This window comes from Penicillium manginii (genome assembly GCF_028828005.1).
Source record: "Penicillium manginii strain IBT 31320 chromosome Unknown utg000009l:1.0-3297300.0:1.0-3298630.0, whole genome shotgun sequence".
Taxonomy (NCBI): domain Eukaryota; kingdom Fungi; phylum Ascomycota; class Eurotiomycetes; order Eurotiales; family Aspergillaceae; genus Penicillium; species Penicillium manginii.
This window is the reverse complement of record NW_026643110.1, coordinates 1,401,706-1,418,527: the sequence shown is the minus strand read 5'-3', so window position 1 is coordinate 1,418,527 and position 16,822 is coordinate 1,401,706. Positions and strand designations below refer to the sequence as shown.

General features: G+C 51.4%; 6 protein-coding genes across 6 annotated transcripts; 2 read left to right on the top strand and 4 right to left on the bottom strand.

Moving 5' to 3' along the window:
• Nucleotides 1-6,464: 6,464 nt before the first annotated feature.
• N7533_012286 (uncharacterized protein) lies at nt 6,465-7,476 on the top strand (the record flags this gene model as incomplete). Its single annotated transcript, XM_057108936.1, has 2 exons — nt 6,465-6,899; nt 6,970-7,476. The coding sequence occupies 2 exons, from the start codon at nt 6,465-6,467 to the stop codon at nt 7,474-7,476; spliced, it is 942 nt and encodes a 313-aa protein (XP_056954037.1).
• A 1,114-nt stretch (nt 7,477-8,590) lies between these two features.
• Nucleotides 8,591-9,503, bottom strand: N7533_012285 (RTA1 like protein-domain-containing protein; the record flags this gene model as incomplete). The annotated part of the gene is made up of 2 exons (XM_057108935.1): nt 8,591-9,264; nt 9,341-9,503. The coding sequence occupies 2 exons, from the start codon at nt 9,501-9,503 to the stop codon at nt 8,591-8,593; spliced, it is 837 nt and encodes a 278-aa protein (XP_056954036.1).
• An 859-nt stretch (nt 9,504-10,362) lies between these two features.
• N7533_012284 (uncharacterized protein) lies at nt 10,363-12,300 on the bottom strand (the record flags this gene model as incomplete). The annotated part of the gene is made up of 2 exons (XM_057108934.1): nt 10,363-12,000; nt 12,070-12,300. 2 exons carry the CDS (start codon nt 12,298-12,300, stop codon nt 10,363-10,365), a joined length of 1,869 nt encoding a protein of 622 aa, XP_056954035.1.
• A 271-nt stretch (nt 12,301-12,571) lies between these two features.
• N7533_012283 (HD domain-containing protein) lies at nt 12,572-13,259 on the top strand (the record flags this gene model as incomplete). Its single annotated transcript, XM_057108933.1, has 2 exons — nt 12,572-12,608; nt 12,658-13,259. 2 exons carry the CDS (start codon nt 12,572-12,574, stop codon nt 13,257-13,259), a joined length of 639 nt encoding a protein of 212 aa, XP_056954034.1.
• A 492-nt stretch (nt 13,260-13,751) lies between these two features.
• On the bottom strand, nt 13,752-14,475 carry N7533_012282 (HIT family protein; the record flags this gene model as incomplete). Its single annotated transcript, XM_057108932.1, has 2 exons — nt 13,752-14,255; nt 14,389-14,475. 2 exons carry the CDS (start codon nt 14,473-14,475, stop codon nt 13,752-13,754), a joined length of 591 nt encoding a protein of 196 aa, XP_056954033.1.
• A 483-nt stretch (nt 14,476-14,958) lies between these two features.
• Nucleotides 14,959-16,518, bottom strand: N7533_012281 (Mob1 family protein; the record flags this gene model as incomplete). Its single annotated transcript, XM_057108931.1, has 2 exons — nt 14,959-16,236; nt 16,291-16,518. 2 exons carry the CDS (start codon nt 16,516-16,518, stop codon nt 14,959-14,961), a joined length of 1,506 nt encoding a protein of 501 aa, XP_056954032.1.
• Nucleotides 16,519-16,822: the final 304 nt, after the last annotated feature.

Genomic DNA, 16,822 nt, shown 5'->3' with positions numbered 1-16,822 from the left:
AAAAAAAAGGAAAAATCATGGTGGTCTGTGCGTGTTAGATCCCTGTGTGCCTTTTCCCTGTCGGGGTGGGTGCATTAGGCGCAGTAGCTGCGCTAGGTGCAGCAACACTCTGTAACCCCCCCTGGTCGCCTACTCGTTGTCTGCTCCCAGCTGCTGCCCCATCGCTTCCGCAAAGCCGGCATCGTGCAGCCCTGAACCTGCTACTCCGTACTCCGTGCTAGTATACTATGTCCTCTTCCCCCCACCCCCCACAATAGACCAATACCTCATCTTGCATCTGAGGGCATGCTATCCACATTTACTAGAGCTGTCAACTGCACGCTAGGTATCTGTACCATGCACCCTGTACCCTGTACGGAGTAGATATCCATACCATTCCTTTCATGTACTTTCGTTTTCTTCGGCTCTTCTCCTGTTGCCTCTTTGCTTTGTGGACGCCTCGATCTTTTTCTCACCCTCTTCTCATTTGTCTGTATTCTCCGCACCTGCAGGGTTCCTTGACTTGCATTCCTCCAGCCGCTAGTGCATTTCCTAAACGGTTCGCCCCCTTCCGTCATTATTCCCGCTCCCAGTCACTTACCTCCTTAGGTCTAGTGTCTTTCCTGTTGTGGAATTTCCTTCTCTTTTTCTTTTTTCTCTTTTTATTCATTAATTTCAATTTTATTGTCTTATTTTTTTAGAAAAATTTACTTTCTGGGGCTTTTTCTCCCCTTTCTATACATTTCCAATTCTATTGCGACTTTTTGTAATTTTCTGATTCGATTATTCGGCTCTTCTTCAGCCACAGCGCCACAGATCATCTTTATACTAAGACTCTGACCCAGTGGAGCCAAAATGTGACAATGCACACGCGCCCCCCCCCCCTTTTTATTTCAGTCCTCAACCCGTTCAGTCCACAGCAATCCACACCTCCCCCTCCCGAAATAAGGAGACCCTCCCTCTCAATCCACACCCACTGCCTGATCCTTGTTTGAGTCTACCATATCCCTACCGCATCCAGCAGAATCTTCGATCCGCCCCCATGGCGTCATGAGGAACTGTAGTGGGTTCAAAGGGCTCCACTGGAAATGGATACAGATCTTTCACTCTTCTCCTTCTCCCATTCCGTCTGTGCAGGGTTTGGCTAGCCGAGCCGCTGCTGTTGCGTAGTAGTCTATAGGTCAGTTGTGAAACACTGGCAAACGGACGGGGGGCTGCCAACGCACATTCCCTCCGCCAATGGCCTCGGGTACCCGATGATGAACCAAATCGTTGTCTGGCAGACGCAGATCTCCCCTGGGTTACACAGCCGCTGGGATGGGGGCCAAAGTCAGAATGGGTCGCGTTTGGGAGATGTGGGACTCACCGGCATTCGCTGATCCTGGTTCAAAAGTCCGTCACATTCCCATTTCCCCGGATAAGACAATCCGATCCTTCGAACGCCCATTTACATGTCTTGTCCCTCTCATAGTTGAAGTACCAGTATGCATGCTATTGGGAGCGGATCTGGCGCAGCCCCCTCCCCTTCGGACCCCTACAGCCGGGCCAGATGATGTAACCAGGGAATTTCCTCGGGACTTGTGCCCTACGCTCCACGTAAGAAATCAGCCGCGCGCATACTAGAGCCCACTGTGGAGACTTCCGGCTCCGAGCCATTACCTAAGGCCGCGTGAGCCTCTTGTGGAAGGGAAAGGGGGAGAGAAGAATGTGCCTAGGCCTGAGGTAGAGGAGGAAAGATAAGTCATTGCACGATCTTCAAACTTGATTTCAACATGGGGGTGGGACTGTGCAACCTACCAAACTCACGATTCACTCAGACTGTCGCAAGGTATCGCATATTCAACCGAGGAGGTTGAGGACACATTGTCGCAATGCTTGGCCCGGTGACTCGATGTTTCCCCGAGAGAATCATTTCTTTTTACTTATTGACTTATTTCCAACAGAGACCGCTCTTGAAGGTATCGGTAAATATATCAGGCTATTTCTAGCATTGCAATCGCCATTTCTTGTTGTACAGATCCAGGCTCGATCAAAGCAGGCGATTGCAGATCCGCCTAGTCGGAACGGTCGATGTACGACCCGCGTCGCCAAGTGGAGAAACATGAATCATAAATGCAAAGCATGAATCTATGTACACAAGTCCAGAATCGGAAGAATACTGCGTACTAGATTCCCGTCCTAGCTTAAGGATCACCACATCACCCACATTCACTATTGATCGCGCTCGACTTCTATCGGTCCGTGCGGGAGGGAGACCACAAGGCTACACTGGCGGAGTATGTACATATGTACGGACTCGCAGTAGACGTAAAAAGAAAATTTAAAAAAAAAAATACCACAGGTCTCAGGTACAGCCATGTGACAATCAGATCGAGACCATGCACCCTCGGATTAAACTAGAATGGCTGGCTACACCAATCTGCGACCGTGCAGACGCCGGGGAACACGAAGAAAGCTCCGCCATGGATTACCCCGGACAGAATTCCAGCCCCCTCCCGTGTGTCCCAGCAGCATGGCAGATAAAAGCACTGGTCTAGCCCGGCTGGTTGGCTTTCCAATAAACCTCGACATCGGATCAGCCAGTGCGCCATGGCGGCGACCGTGCTGCAGCCACAGATCAGGCAGCCCGAGATGGACTCGGTAGTGTGGTTTGTTCGAGTACCACGGCAACGGTGACCGACTGGCGCTTGTCTTCAGGTTATGTACCTAGGTATGTAGGTACTTTATCTGTCTTGTATAGCTTATTTCACCTTCGATCTACCTGCCAGTGCTTCTCAGTATCGATTGAAACGTTGGTGTCTCAGCCAATTGATGATCTTTTGACTGCTAATTAGTACTTTACCACTAGCAAAAGCCACAGCTGGTACTCCGTGCCTACACACGAAGGGATTGAGCGTAATGATTGGGCTCAGCCCTTTTTCTGAGGAGATTACATACTAGTATGCATGTAACTTAAAATTGCTTTTTCGGAGGAATGTGTGTTCACACATACTAGTAATCCAGCACCCACTGGCAATAAACCTCCAGGGCTTCTACTACTGCCCAGACGTTTATACATATTTTGGGTGCTCATGCGGCTGAGTCCAACTTGAACCTTGGAACTTGAAGTTTGCCCCAGTACTAGAACCTCCACGGATTGATTACAAGTTACATTTTAGGCTAAATCGATCGCCCTTTACTCGAAAATATCAGAATTATGCTAAGAATTTATAAATTATGGTTACTTTCTGATTGGATCGAGAAAGGTTTGCATAAACTATTATCGATCAAACGCGAATTTTTGACGGGCCGCAGATCGAGAGCCTGGACTGGGCCCACACCCAAGTTTTTTTTCTTTTCCTTATCTTTTTCCTTTTTTTTTCCTTTTTAAAGACATCCGAGTCCCATCCACGAATAGTGTAAGAAAAAAAGGAAAATGATATGTGAACTTATAATCCAAAAAGCATAAAAAAAACCGCCAAACTCTATGTACTGCATATTAGTCCATAGTTTGTGTGTAGCACGCCTATTTCTCTCTGGACCGGCAATGCGTCTTCCCGAGATTTGCGCCATTTGACTTTTTTTTTCCTGAGAAATAGCGCTCAGCCCTAGATCGGGGAGTCTTGACCTCGTTCTCCGCAATCATAGAAATGCTTGACAGGAAGCAGGGGACGACGCGATCTTCCACATCATGCGTGCCCGGGGCCCTGCGGCTGATCACTCCCTTGCAGTATGCAGCGTAGGTGCTGCGGATTAGGCTTGATCTATCGCTGCGCCTAAATCATATCTCGATGCAGTACGGAGTACAGATGGAGTACTCTGTACGAAATGCTGGTGCATAATTGCAGTCGCAAGGCTATGCAGATCAATGTAAACACTGGCCCAGCACCCCCTATGTACTCCGTACACACGTCTCATTGCCCTAGGTTTGCCAAAGGGGTCAGCAGCAGCAGCGTTTGCCTGGACTGATAGGCTTGCTGAGTCAACTGGCATGGCAGAATACAAAAATACCTAAATTGTTTCTTTTCTCAGCATACGGCATGCAAACAATCGATCTCGCTACATTCTCTCTCTGACGAGAATTTCATGATATACGGGTATGCATACTGCTACTGGTAGTAAACAGTGTCGTGTCACTCAGGGAGCTAACCGCTTCCTGCATCCTTGTTTGATTATGTAACATGATTGCAGAATGCACGAAATACCAGGAAACGAAGAACAGGCCCCTCAAGAGAGATCATTGACTAAGAGGCCAAAATTCAGCCGTTAGACCAACTGTGGGGTGAAGGAGATTGAAAACGAGTCGGTGTCAGAGAGAGGACCCACAAATCCACATGGAGTGAGGAAAAATCTCCCATCCACCGCTCGATATTGTTGTCAATCTCTTGTAGGGTCAGACTTTGACTTGTTGCACCGGTGGCACCGACCAATCCAAGCTTCTGCAATGATCAGTCGATTGACACCCATCCGATTGGTAGAGAGCGGACCCTCCCGTCCTCGAAACCATCGGTGTCGGATTACAGCGCATGAACCTCCGGGGGCGTTCTTTGACATTGTACGGAGCACGGAGGACATATCTAGAGTCCCGGCCACAGTGGGGTGAAATGCACGGCCACGGGAGAGAAACCTGAAAGGATGTGAAAGATCTACACCCACCCTTGTCGCGGTGTGGTGACAGCTCATGATCGACTTACAGATGATCAGCCGAATTACTCCCCGAGCTCGGCAGAGCACCAGCTGATTAGACAGAGTCGATGTCAATGTCAATGTCAACCCGAAACGAGATCATCCTCCTGTCATATCAGCGGGCCCCCCCCATTTACGGAGTACAGAGGGGGAGTTTCTTAGCGATTTCCTACCGGACGATTGCCCAGACTATCTACTTCTTTGACATTGTTGCCTTCAGCGCCCCAATGTGACAGTGACAGAGGAAAATACCAGGCAACTCTGGGCAGTTTCAGATTCGGGCTTTCAGGGTCTACGACCACAAGAAGCGCGGCCCAGTGGCAACGAGAAGGAAGAAAGCCCAGGCCAGGGCCACGCAACACCCCGTATCTGACCGCCCCAGCCAAGCGCGGCTCGCGAGATTTCTGCAGCATGTGGGAGTTGCCGAGCAAATCTGGGCGACGGAGCCAAGAGATGAGCATTTCACGAAACAAAGACGAGCGTACAGGGCGGGTGCAACAATCCGCCGCTGATTTTTGATTCGTCTTGGTCTTGAGTCATCGGACCTGGTGGAATGAGAGGAAGGAAGCCAAGACTCCCTCAAATTGCCAGGAACGAGTCAGAGGAGGGGGGTGAAATATGGTATCAAGGCATGGCATCATTTCTCGAAGACACGGGAAGATCGTACAGAGGACACCCAGATTACACATGTCTGAGCCCAAGTCCGTGTCCAAGATCAAGACCAAGCCTAAGTAGGGTAGGTACTGGCGTGTGCGGTCTGGCGATCATGGGGGATGTGCATCTATCTTTGTGCCCAGGAACCTAAGTGCAGACTATTGAGGGGTTTACCTAAGAAATATTGAAAACACACGGAAATCCTGCACTTTGTCTGGTTTTCTGGGTTCCCCCCTTCTTCCATTTTCCATTCAGAGCAAATGAATTTTGCCAATCTCTCGGCGTCTGGGCAGGCTCGGCACGCGGGTCACCGAGGTTATGTGGCTGGACGGACGGTTGTTATAATCCGGCGAGCGGTGTATTGGAGGGAGAGCATGATATTGATGGTAAGAAGTATACGGAGTATAATTCATATGGTATGGTATCTAGGGCACTCCGTAGATCCTGCATGTTGGATATAACTGTGTAATATAATACAGTAGCGTGGCATGCCCGGAAGTCTTCACCGAATCACGTGAAATACCAGATTGAATGCCAAGGTGCCCCAGCAGGTGGTATTGCACCAATCAAATGCCGAGTTCGGTGGCTCATCATTTAGTTTGCGCCTTGGCATCTTGGCAATTGGTAAAACATCGTAAATTGATGCATGGGACAGTCCTTGTCCAACCTATCTTCAGCACCATTCCATGAGGATCAAAATGAAGAAAGATATCAAGATGCTTACTTCAAGTACTTTATTTACTGAGAACTGCCCCTAATGGAATCATAATCAATGAGGGTGTCGTGGCGATGGCCTCGAGCCTCGAAAGGTTGCCAAGGGCTCGGCATCTGGGCGTCTTGGCAAGAGAACCTGCAAACAGCTGCGTCCTCCTCCGCTGCCATGGCTTTCCCTGGCCCTTCCGCTGTGTCTCCGTCTTATAAGACTGTGTTTCCGCCCTAGCTCTTTCCCTCGTGTTTCGTGGTGGGAAAAGCTGGCTCAGTCTTTCGTCTTCCGCCCTTTCCTCTCCCCGGTCTCAATCGCCCCGCCCCCCCTATAAGGCCTCGAAACGTGCCCTTGGCTAGGGAAAACCATGCGCCGTGAGCTCTCTAGTCCGTAAGTCGCCCTCTGTGCGCTTTGTACGACCTACGGCTGCTCGCCTTGCCCTTCGCCTGTACTCCGGCTCGCCATGCGGTCTCCGGAGATGTCATATACTCCAGCCTACCACCAAGGCCAGGGCACTATCGGCATGACGAACAATTCGATTCGAGCCCCTCCACCCCGTCGATCTCCAGATCATCCCGAGCCAAAGTATCCAAGTCCGACCCGACCCTCCTTCGAATCAAAATCTTACGACGTGAGCCCCCGCTCGTCTGGTCCGCGGGGATCTAACGCCTACTCCCCGGAGGCTTCCCGTCGGCCATCCCGAGTGGAGGACGACCCAGTTGTGACTCGGATTGTGGTGCCCACTAGTCCAGCCCACAAGGAAGAACGCAGCCGTGGTAGCTGGGCTGATCAGCCCTCATTGATGCCGGGCGAGCAATCGAGTGCCTCGCGCAACCATAAGCGCTCGTCCCCGGACGACAATAGTTCCGATGATGGCCAGGACGCACTGCTCATGCTGGTATGTCTTTCCACGCCGTTAGATTCTTGTTTAGATTGCAGCCTTTTACTAAACTAACCTCTCCATATAGTTCCGACTTTCTGTCCCTGTCCCAGTATACTCCTTTGCGGCCTGTCTATATACCTGCTGTGCACTCTTCTTCGCCATCTTGACGGCACCACTTCGTCTTTGCTCCCTATCAGCATACCTCAGCAAGACAACTTTCTCCTCTCACCTCTGCGACCTCCTCTCCCCAGTCCTTCACATTCATGAGCGTCTCGTCCACATGCGACCTCCCACATCAAATCGCTCTTCCTCCACACAATGGATCCACTCCGAGATTGATACCGACCCGTCAGAAATGGGGAGCTCGAGTAGAGATTATTCCGTTGGCATGTCCATCGTAGTTCTACTACTCTCTCCGTTCTTCAGTATCGCCATCCTCTTGCTAGCCTGGACTGCCGCCTTCTTCTGGGTCTTCACCATGATGATGGGAAATCCAGACGGAACTGAACGCAAAGACGACGGCCGCGCTGCTGTCATCGGCGTTTGCAAATGGTGGAGAGCCTGGCTAGCCAAAGCCCGGAACTCATCATAACCCCGGGCCATCTCCTCCTCCTCCTTCTCCACTTCACCTGAATGTGAAAATCTTCCCCGCACGGGAATGATCCCATCAGTCCTCATCCCGGACCACAATAACAATGGTCTCTTTTGCATTGCATAGACTCATTTCTGCGTGGTACCCGAGAAAGAGCGACACGCAGAAACGAATCCACCCTCATCCCAGCCCTTCTTCACCTGCCGATATTACCTTTTTGTCTCCAAGAGAGACGCATGATTATACACTCATCTTCGCATTCTATGATGCAACCCGGAGTTTGGATTCGGAGTCTGCCTTTCTGTTTAATGTTCTGTTCCACGGCGTCTCAAGGAAGCAGGCGCATAAATACCTCCGTGACCTTATTGTTGGCCCTCGCTTCCCCCCGCAACGCCCTGTCTATGTGAATTTATTGGCGGGCTTTTTTGCCTTTCTTGAACCCCCTCCTCTTACCTTGTTGCAGATCATTGAGGAAGGTGCAGGGCCTTTTTTCTTCTTCTGGGATTCTGTCCTGCGCCCGTCTGTAATTTTATGTCTGATGCTTTTTTTATCTGCGAGAGAGGGTAGTGTATGTATGCCTGCTTGTCTGAGCGCGAATTGATACCCGGTTTCTTTGGTTGTATATCCTCCTTTTGTAAATCCACCCACCTGTTGCACCGTGTTGGTAGTAGTAAATCTTTCGCATTTCTTGTTTGGGGGACATCTTGTTGTTCTTGGGCGGGTAGCGTAAACATAAGTACTTAGCTCCACTTGGAATAGTTTATCCCTCGCTCAATATCTAACCCACCATATGCGAGTTCTGTTCGAGGTGGTGCCACTGAGCCGGTTACCGCTCAGCGGGTAAGCATAAGTACTACATGTACCCGAGGTTTGATATGCACCAGTATCACACTATCACATTGCGGGTCTTCGACTTGATCCATCAAGTCCAAGTTGATGCCGAGTTCATGGAAAATACGGTCCATACTCCGATGAAGCTATGTAAGACAAGAGCCGCAAGCCCAACTTCTCCAAGCCGTTATCCAGTGCAGGGCTATGCACACCCAGACCCATGTCCCCCAACCAGCATATCCAGTAGCAAATGACGCCAGAAAGACAAGAATATGCAGGCTGTTCAAAGATTGCGGCTCCGAGGCATCAACGGATAGTTATTCCTGAGCCGAGGAGAATTACCACTACCACGTGGGTACCAAAACACGGTGAAACCCATGAAGAGCATCATCAAAATGACATCCAGGATATACGTCATCCACTCATGAGCTTCAAAATACCCCTCAAGACTGCCCTGGAATTCGACCATCCGCGTGATATTCCGAACAACGATCAAAAGACTGCACGCACCCAGCCAGCGCAGATTTGTATTGAGCCGGAGGTTTGGATCTACCGCCAGGGCCAGGTAGGGCGAGTTCACGCGGAGCGAGAAGACGATTAGACATAGCACGAGGAGGAAGTTGGATAAAATCTGAATAGTGAGCCCGGAGAGCATGACGTATCTTGCTACGGTGGCTGCGCTTCGTCTTCGTGCTTTGACGAGGTAGCCGACGCCGACGGCTTGGAGGATGGACGAGAGCAGGTCGTTGGTACAGAAGATTGGGAGTAACCAGGTGTCTTTAATCAGGGAGAGGGATTTGTGTCGTGAGGCGGAGATCATTCGATGGAGGAATAAGTGCATGGATAAGACGAAGAATATCGGTGCGAGGAAGATGAAAACGACTTGGATGTTGAAGGGTGCTCGAACGTTGGGTGTGCTGTGAGAGCAGGCTCGGGCAGAGAGGCCTACAAATTCGACTTGATGGGTTGAAATTTGTAAGGTTAGAGTGTGGATTTCATTCAGGGTCAGGGTCAGGGTCAGGGTTTGGTGTACAGATTCCCCCAGTCACGATCGCGAGACCGAACCAGTTCTGGGTGGTGATGACTTTCCAGAAATGACCCAGAGTGAGAACGAGGAAGACGACAGCCAGGAAGACAGCTCCGCCACTGGTTTGGACGCTGTAGTAGTAGCCATAGAAAGCTTCTGAGTTTTGCATGGTAATGTGGTTGGTGGTATAGATGTAGAGTAGTAAGTAATGGTTGAGGGCTTAAGGGGAATTGGATTGGATTGCAAGATGCTCGAGATTGAAGTCAGTAACCAGGTGCTATTATTATTATTCTCATAGTCCTATAAGAAGTTCTCTTGTACTAATCAAGCAAGCAGATCACCATCGCGCCTTCTGTGAAGTGTAACTACCTACTAGGTATTCGGTGAGGGTCACAGTCACCCCAATTCAAACACTTGCTTGCACCTGTACTTGCACTTTAGGTACCTAATAGTAGTACCTAGGTACTCCCTCTATCCTCCGTCTCTATCTCTACCTCTCTTCTCCTCGACACATCTCGGAGACGTTGAACAGCATTCCCCTTGTCCCCCCTTGATTCATTGACCATTTGATTCATACTAGCATAGACCGTGCGAATCAATCAATCAATCAATCAAGATGAAACAATGGAGATGTCGTTGAAAGGAGGAGTTTTGGGGGGAATTCGGGGTTTGAAATGATGACGATAACACTTTTCGAGACCTAGATTAGCTATAGTATGATCGGGCAAACATTTTGTAGCCACTGATACTAGACCTAGATATAGGAGTGTGGCCTGAGTAAATCTGCGCAATGGGACAAAACGCTCTCCCGGCTCTGCATGCACGAGGCCAAATACTCTCTGATATGCGTCCCGGGTCTTAGTAGTGCCAAACAAGCGTAGTATGATAAACAAGGGAAGGTGTAGAAGATGGAGTCAGTAATTTGCGTGGGATCACCCGATGTATGTGCTTATACTTCAACTATGTGCAATAGTAGATAGATACACCCTACCCACGAAGAGCAGAAGGAAAACCCAATCATCATTTGTTCAAAAACGCCTCACCCGCTGCGTAGCCAAAGGCGAATCCACAGCCTCCAGCTCCGCATTACCGTAATCGTCATCATCATAAACCAAGTCGAATTCTTCGTCCTCGTCAAAGGTAGGACTCACATGGACCGCAGGGGAGGAAACGGGACTCAACGCAATTCTTGGCCTTGACTTGAAAACACTCGCGTAATCCGCATCCTCTTGGAAGAGTTGATCCTGTGGCGTTGATGCGCGGGATGGAATACTCTTAGGCTGTGATATCTTCCGGGGCGTTTCGAATTGGTTGGTTGGGAATGAAGGGCGGGGACCGCGGCGGCGAGGTTGAGGGTTCTCGTGGGAGGGGAGGGGTGGAATGAGAGACATTGATTTGCGGGTTCGTTCGACTAGAGTGTAGTTTTGTGGTGGTGGTGGTGGTTGTTGCTTTAGGGGTTCAGGTTCAGGATCTTGGTCCAGATCTAGTTGCTCCTTAGAGTGTTGATCTGGGGAGAGGCGGACGATTGGAGGCGATGAGTGTAGATTCTCCTGATATTCACTTGTCCGAATCTCTGGAGGACTGAGAGTTGGGGGTGGGTTGATGGGGTCGGTTATCTTCAAAGGCGAGGGTGACAGGTTTTGATCACTTGGTTCTTCTGACGTGACCAACGACGGCGGTGAATGTGAGACTGGAGGTTCTGTGTTCCGCACAGGGCGAGTTTCGAAGGGCTCTACCTTGACATTGATGCGTGATATAGCCTCAGTGACACTTGACATGATTGATTGATCTGTATCTTTCAGCGACCTGTCACGGTCCCCAGGCTGCCGCACCGCTTTGGATATACTGGCCACCGACATAGCTTGGTGATCTCGAAACTGCACGCGAGGCTCAGTAGACTTGCTCCCCACTGCATTAGGGTTGTCGCTGCGCTCGTTCCGGAGGGAATCGTTGTATTCATGCCATCGGCGCAGGCGACTCCGTAGACGCAAGACCCGTGCCTCCAAGTCAACTACCAGGTCTGATTTGGCGCCTCCACCTAGACCATCCACCCTGGATTCCTTCGTGCGTGCCCAAGCCTGCGAAAAGGGGAGCTCCAAGAACCCATCTGTACTGCTGTGCGATCCACCATCAAGCAAAGCGATAGCCCACTCCTCGCTGCCCAGCCAGTTCGCTTGAAGTTCTTGAGCTAGTCCCGCTGTTTTCACCCCTTCGTAGGTCGGAAGTTTCTCGGATTGAAGACTAGCTCGTTGCGTAAGCTCTTCCCTCTTATTGTCCAGAAGTTGTGAGAACTTCTCATATGTCTCGTGTGCATGTGCTCGGCGCCCCCCTGTTGCGCCAAGGGACACCTGGTGGGCAAGCACTAGGGGCAGGAGATTCTGGTACTCCGTGGGGGAGATAGCTGCCGCAGTAGCGACCTTCAGGGCTGGGTTCCAGGATGTATCCAGTGCGGAAAGCGCAAGAAGCTTGCGGAGAACAGCGGTCGAGAAGACAGCCAGGAGCTCATCGAATTTCTCCCCCTTACAGTCATCCAGCATTGTCTTGCGGAGAATGATTTCCCGACCCAGATCGCCATTTTTCTTCAATTCGCCGAGCGAGCGGAATAGAGCGGCGCGAAGGTTGACAGATTGTAGGGGTTCTAGCGGTGGGAAGAATGGGCGGAGTTTCTAGGATATCGGAATCAGATCAGATTAGCAAGCTCCAAAAGCAAGAGGGATCCAATTTAGTATGCGAACATTTTGAGCATATTCCGGATCCCAGGTTGCGAATAGATGGTAGAGAGCCCATTCTACCAGGCGAATTCGCTGTCGTTGATTCTGAGATGATGGGGATAGCGCGCGGAGAGTGATGTCGGGCCAATCGTCGCGCTGGTCCAGTTGAAGGAGTTTGAGGTTTCGGATGAAGATAGTCAGAGGTGGAGGAGTCACCCAGTCCAGGGGCTTTGGCCGAGCGGACCTTGATGCCATGAAGAGGGGTTCGAGGAAGTGTACAAATTAATTAAAGGCGGGACCGGGGGAGATGATGCTAGCGGGAGGTCACTACCTCTAAGGTTAGGTCCCGTCAGCCAGTCAGAGCTCCTCCGAAAACGCATGTCAACAAAGCGATAAGCCCTTATCAGTCCCGCTTTCCTACTTTAGGGTACCCTTCCCAAAGTAGAACTCCCATGGTTCCTGATTCTTCTGTTTTTCTCTTGACCTCCACCTCATTTTTACCCCAATCTCCCCTCTCCTCACAGCCATGGGGTCCGACAATTCTTCCTGGACTCCTCAAACCGGTAAGCCCAGTCATCCCCCTCACCAATCTCTGCTTCTGACCCTCAATAGTCCTTTCGACCCTCCCCCACCCCCCAGAAGAGAACACCACCTCTCCAATCCCCTTCTTCCACCTCCTCGAACGCCTCAAGACCACCAAGCGCGAAGGCTGGCGCCGTTTCGGAATCAATGGCGAATCCATCTCCGACCACATGTATCGCATGTCGATCATGACGATGTTTGCCCCGCCAGAATTGGCATCTAGACTGAACATCCCCCACTGCACCAAGATGGCTCTCGTTCACGACATGGCCGAGTCACTAGTCGGCGACATCACCCCGGTCGATGTGCACATCACCAAGGCCGAGAAGGCCAGCCGCGAGGCCGCTGTCATGGATTACATCACTACTTCCCTGCTGGGCCAGGTCCCCGGCGGCGCATTGTCGGCCCAGGAAATCAAGCGCGTTTTCGAGGAATACGAGGAGAATGTCACCCTGGAGGCGCAATTCGTGCACGATATCGATAAGATGGAATTGCTGCTGCAGATGGTCGAATACGAGCGTTCCAATGACGTCGATCTCACCGAGTTCACGCGTGTCGCGGCCCGTGTCCAACTGCCCGAGATCAAGGTCTGGGCCGAGCAGGTGATCAAAGAGCGTCCGCAGCGAAAGTGAAAGGTTAGAGTTTCTCGGTGATTGGAGGATTAATGAAACCTCTGCTCGCATAAGGGTTAACCAGGCGCTCCTTTCTTTGCTTTCACCCGTTTCTTTTGGTTAGATCGGAGCTTTGGAATTCCCTAGATACTATAGAAACAGAGCAAGCGTTGAGGAGGTGCTTTACGAAGGATGCATGACGATGAATGACTGCACAAGGCTTTTCGGGGATAAGTACGTCTTTGCCTTTATCAATACACTTATTTGCACAGAACTTCTATCTAATTAGAGCTGGGAACCACTCATCGGAAGGGTTCGTTTATCTCTTCCACCAGCCACGATTGCATGCACCAGTTAACTCCGTATCCCGTGGATATCTCACTGGCAGCCCTGTCAAAACCTCCTATCTCTACCAGAAACCCTATTTCTGAATCGCAGTGGTCGTGTGTAGCGCATAGATTATCAACACAGTCGATGGCCGTGGCATACTGCCACCAAGGCATCACCACCCCTTCAATCAAGCGGCTCCTTCTCCATTTCCCGTGCCAGCATCTCTGCCTCAGCTTTCATATCCTCCGGTCCACGCGGTTTACGCTCTTTATCATCGACAACAGGGAACTTTGTCCTTGTCTCCGCGCGCTCTGAACCAGAACTCCCAGCCTCACGGAATACCTTGCCCACATCGCCTTCTTCCCCATCCAGCATGTCGTAGATAGCGTCCGTGCCACCGCGGTGATCTAGATCTGCCGCCTTGCGCGGGATAATATGACAGTGGACATGTGGTACACTCTGTCCTGCATTCAGGCCGTCCTGCACGGCGATATTCAGAGCCGAGGCGCCGTGTATCCTTTCGACCATTCGTCCTACGCGCCGGACGGTGAGGAATAGATCGCTTGTTTCGGCGGCGGTTAGGTCTGAGACGCGGGGGACGACGCGGCGGGGTGAGACGAGGACATGGCCTGGTAGGATTGGTTTGAGGTTGACGAGGGCAAAGGTTAAGGGTGTTGTGTAGAAGACCTGTGGGAATTGGCGGTTGTTAGTGAATTTGTTATCGACTTTAGGGCTTGAGATCTCTCGGGGTGGAGGTGGAGATCAAGGTCAAGCTCTAAGGTGGAGGTGGAGGTGGAAGGTTTCCAGCGGGACAAAGTACCTGTGGTGTGACTAGGAATGAGCCAAAGTAAATTGGCGCAGCGGCGCCTTTCAGCGCCGACATTTTCTCTGGAGAATCGGAGGACATGGGGTTGTTAACAGGTTGATACTTGGTGGTCTTAACGCCGAAGATGCGGCAGTCGATAGACTGTTGACTCCACCGCTTGACTCACCGCCTACGTAGCCATCAAACATGAATCAAGCTATCGAAGCTGGCATACGGGTAGTAGTTACATCTAGTTGGTCTTCAGAATGGTGACTATCTCTTCATTATGAGTCGTACGTCACTTATGAGATCTAGACTAAGTCATTTATACGCGGCATGCACGGTACCAGAACCAGACAGAGTCGGACAATAATCATACAATTGCACGAGCCCAGCTGGACATCAACAAAGCTTCAGGTGAAGGGTATCATTGACATTGACCATGAAAAACGTCCTGAGCTATATTACAAGAAATAAAACACCCGTCGCAGCTAAGAAAGCACAGGAGGCCTCGATAAAGATAGGACATGAGAAGGAAAATTAATGTTTGAACAATGAACCTGGGGAGGCCGCAGTTTGCGTCGCCTAGGCATCCGTCTTCGACTCGGCTTCAGCTGTAGCGTCAGCTTGGACTTCGGTTTCGGCTTCGGCCTTCGTCTCGGTTTCTTCTTTGGCCTCCTGGTCAACGGAAGGGGTCGTCACATCGTCGCCCTCGGGGGCCTTTTCGGTAGATTCTGGCGTTTCAGTATCTTCGCCTTGTTGGATTTGCTCCTGCTGCTGCTCCGATTGCTCTGCATCTTTCTCTGAGCTGTCATCGGTGGGTTGTTCAGCGGGTTCTTCCGTCTCTACAAGCGACTCTTTTGGCTCTTGGACCTCAATTTTATCTGCAGGAGCAGATTCGGTCGCTTCAATAGGGGGTTCTGCTGTCACTTCTGTCTCTTCGGCAGCGATCTCAGCCTCGATCTCGGCCTTGACGGGTGACTGGGGCCGGGGCTCAGGAGAGTCCCTCAGAGTGGGCCGCAAGAGAACGGAAGCTCGGGGAGAATCCTCGGAGTCCTCCGCAGCTTCGGTGATAGTTCCAACATGAGACCCGGTAGAAGGACTGTGCTTGTGTCGTCGTGTGGTGGCGCCGGTATCGATTGGGGGAGCCATGTTCTCCAGCGAGCCGAAAGGACTTTCACCATCCTTGCGCAGAATTGTCAGACGCTTGCTCTCGACCGGCTCGACAACTGCGGGTTCAGTAGCATCTATCCCCTCCGCCTCCGCAGGAATGGTGTAGTTATCTTCCGGAATGAGATTGTACATGTCGCAAACGGTTTTGAAAAATACGTAAAGGCCGTCATTGCCCTCAACCTCCCAAAAGACACTTCTGTGCTGGAACCAAGCGTGCGCGAAGATCCGGTACAGACGGCGGAAGATGTTGGTGAGATGTCTCATACTTGCCTGCGGTCCGCCAGCGGTCTCAGAGCCAAGTGTCAGTCGGCTGGGGAAGTTCTTCGGCGAAGTCAGGGTATTTGTAGCCCAGTCGAGAGTATGGCAGCAGTAATCGATAGCGCAGCATGATTTAGGAGGTTCGTGGACAGCGCAAAGGTATTGCCACTCCGATGCGCGCATCTCCGGGCACGTCTGCGCCGAGCAAGGCGGATCCTCGGCGAAAAACGCAATGAGCAGATTATTAACTTTCATCGTGAGGAATCGGCAAAGTTCGTAAAGCCAGAGGGACCGGTCGACGCCCTCTGGTGGTTCCGCGAGCTCGATCGCGACTTGGCGGTTAATCGGGACCACCGTGTCCGATCCTTCGGGTTTCGTAAAGTGGTGGTACAAGGCTTTGAGATGCTCCTGGAGCTGGAAAGGGGAGTCGAGCTGGGCATGTTAGCTTTGGATGATTGCCGGGGATGCTCGGTGCTTTTCACATACCTGCGACAATGGAATCAGTGGCGGGCCGAATGCCATATTAGCCGCTCTGCTGCCCGGCCGAATCCTGCGCGTCGAGCCATCATCCTGTGCCGGCACGCCTAACAGCTGCTCCGCATCCTTTCCAAATGTCTCGCCAACAGAAGGCGACGCGGGCCCGAATTGCACTTCTGTAAAAGGAGGAGGGCTGGGGAGACGGGGAGAGCTGGACGGGGAGGCTCCGGCAGTCATGGCGCGAGGTTCGGGGAGGAGTAAGAGCAGAGAAGGGAGAGGCGCGCGAAGACTAAGGGAGAGAAACCGAAGGAAATAAATGAGTGGAAGGTGACTCCGCGCCCTCAAGCGATCAAAAAGTGAGCATGTCCTAAAGGATTCAAGTTCAAGTGTAAACGGGGCTGTTGTCTCCTTCCGGTCGAGGCCGTTGCGATAAGCAACAACAAATGACCGTCCAATGCCCTAAGCCCTACTTCCCATCTGGGTAGCTAACAACGTCATCTCCGCATTTCTACGTGTTTTGCTACCCTAGTAGCTACTCTAG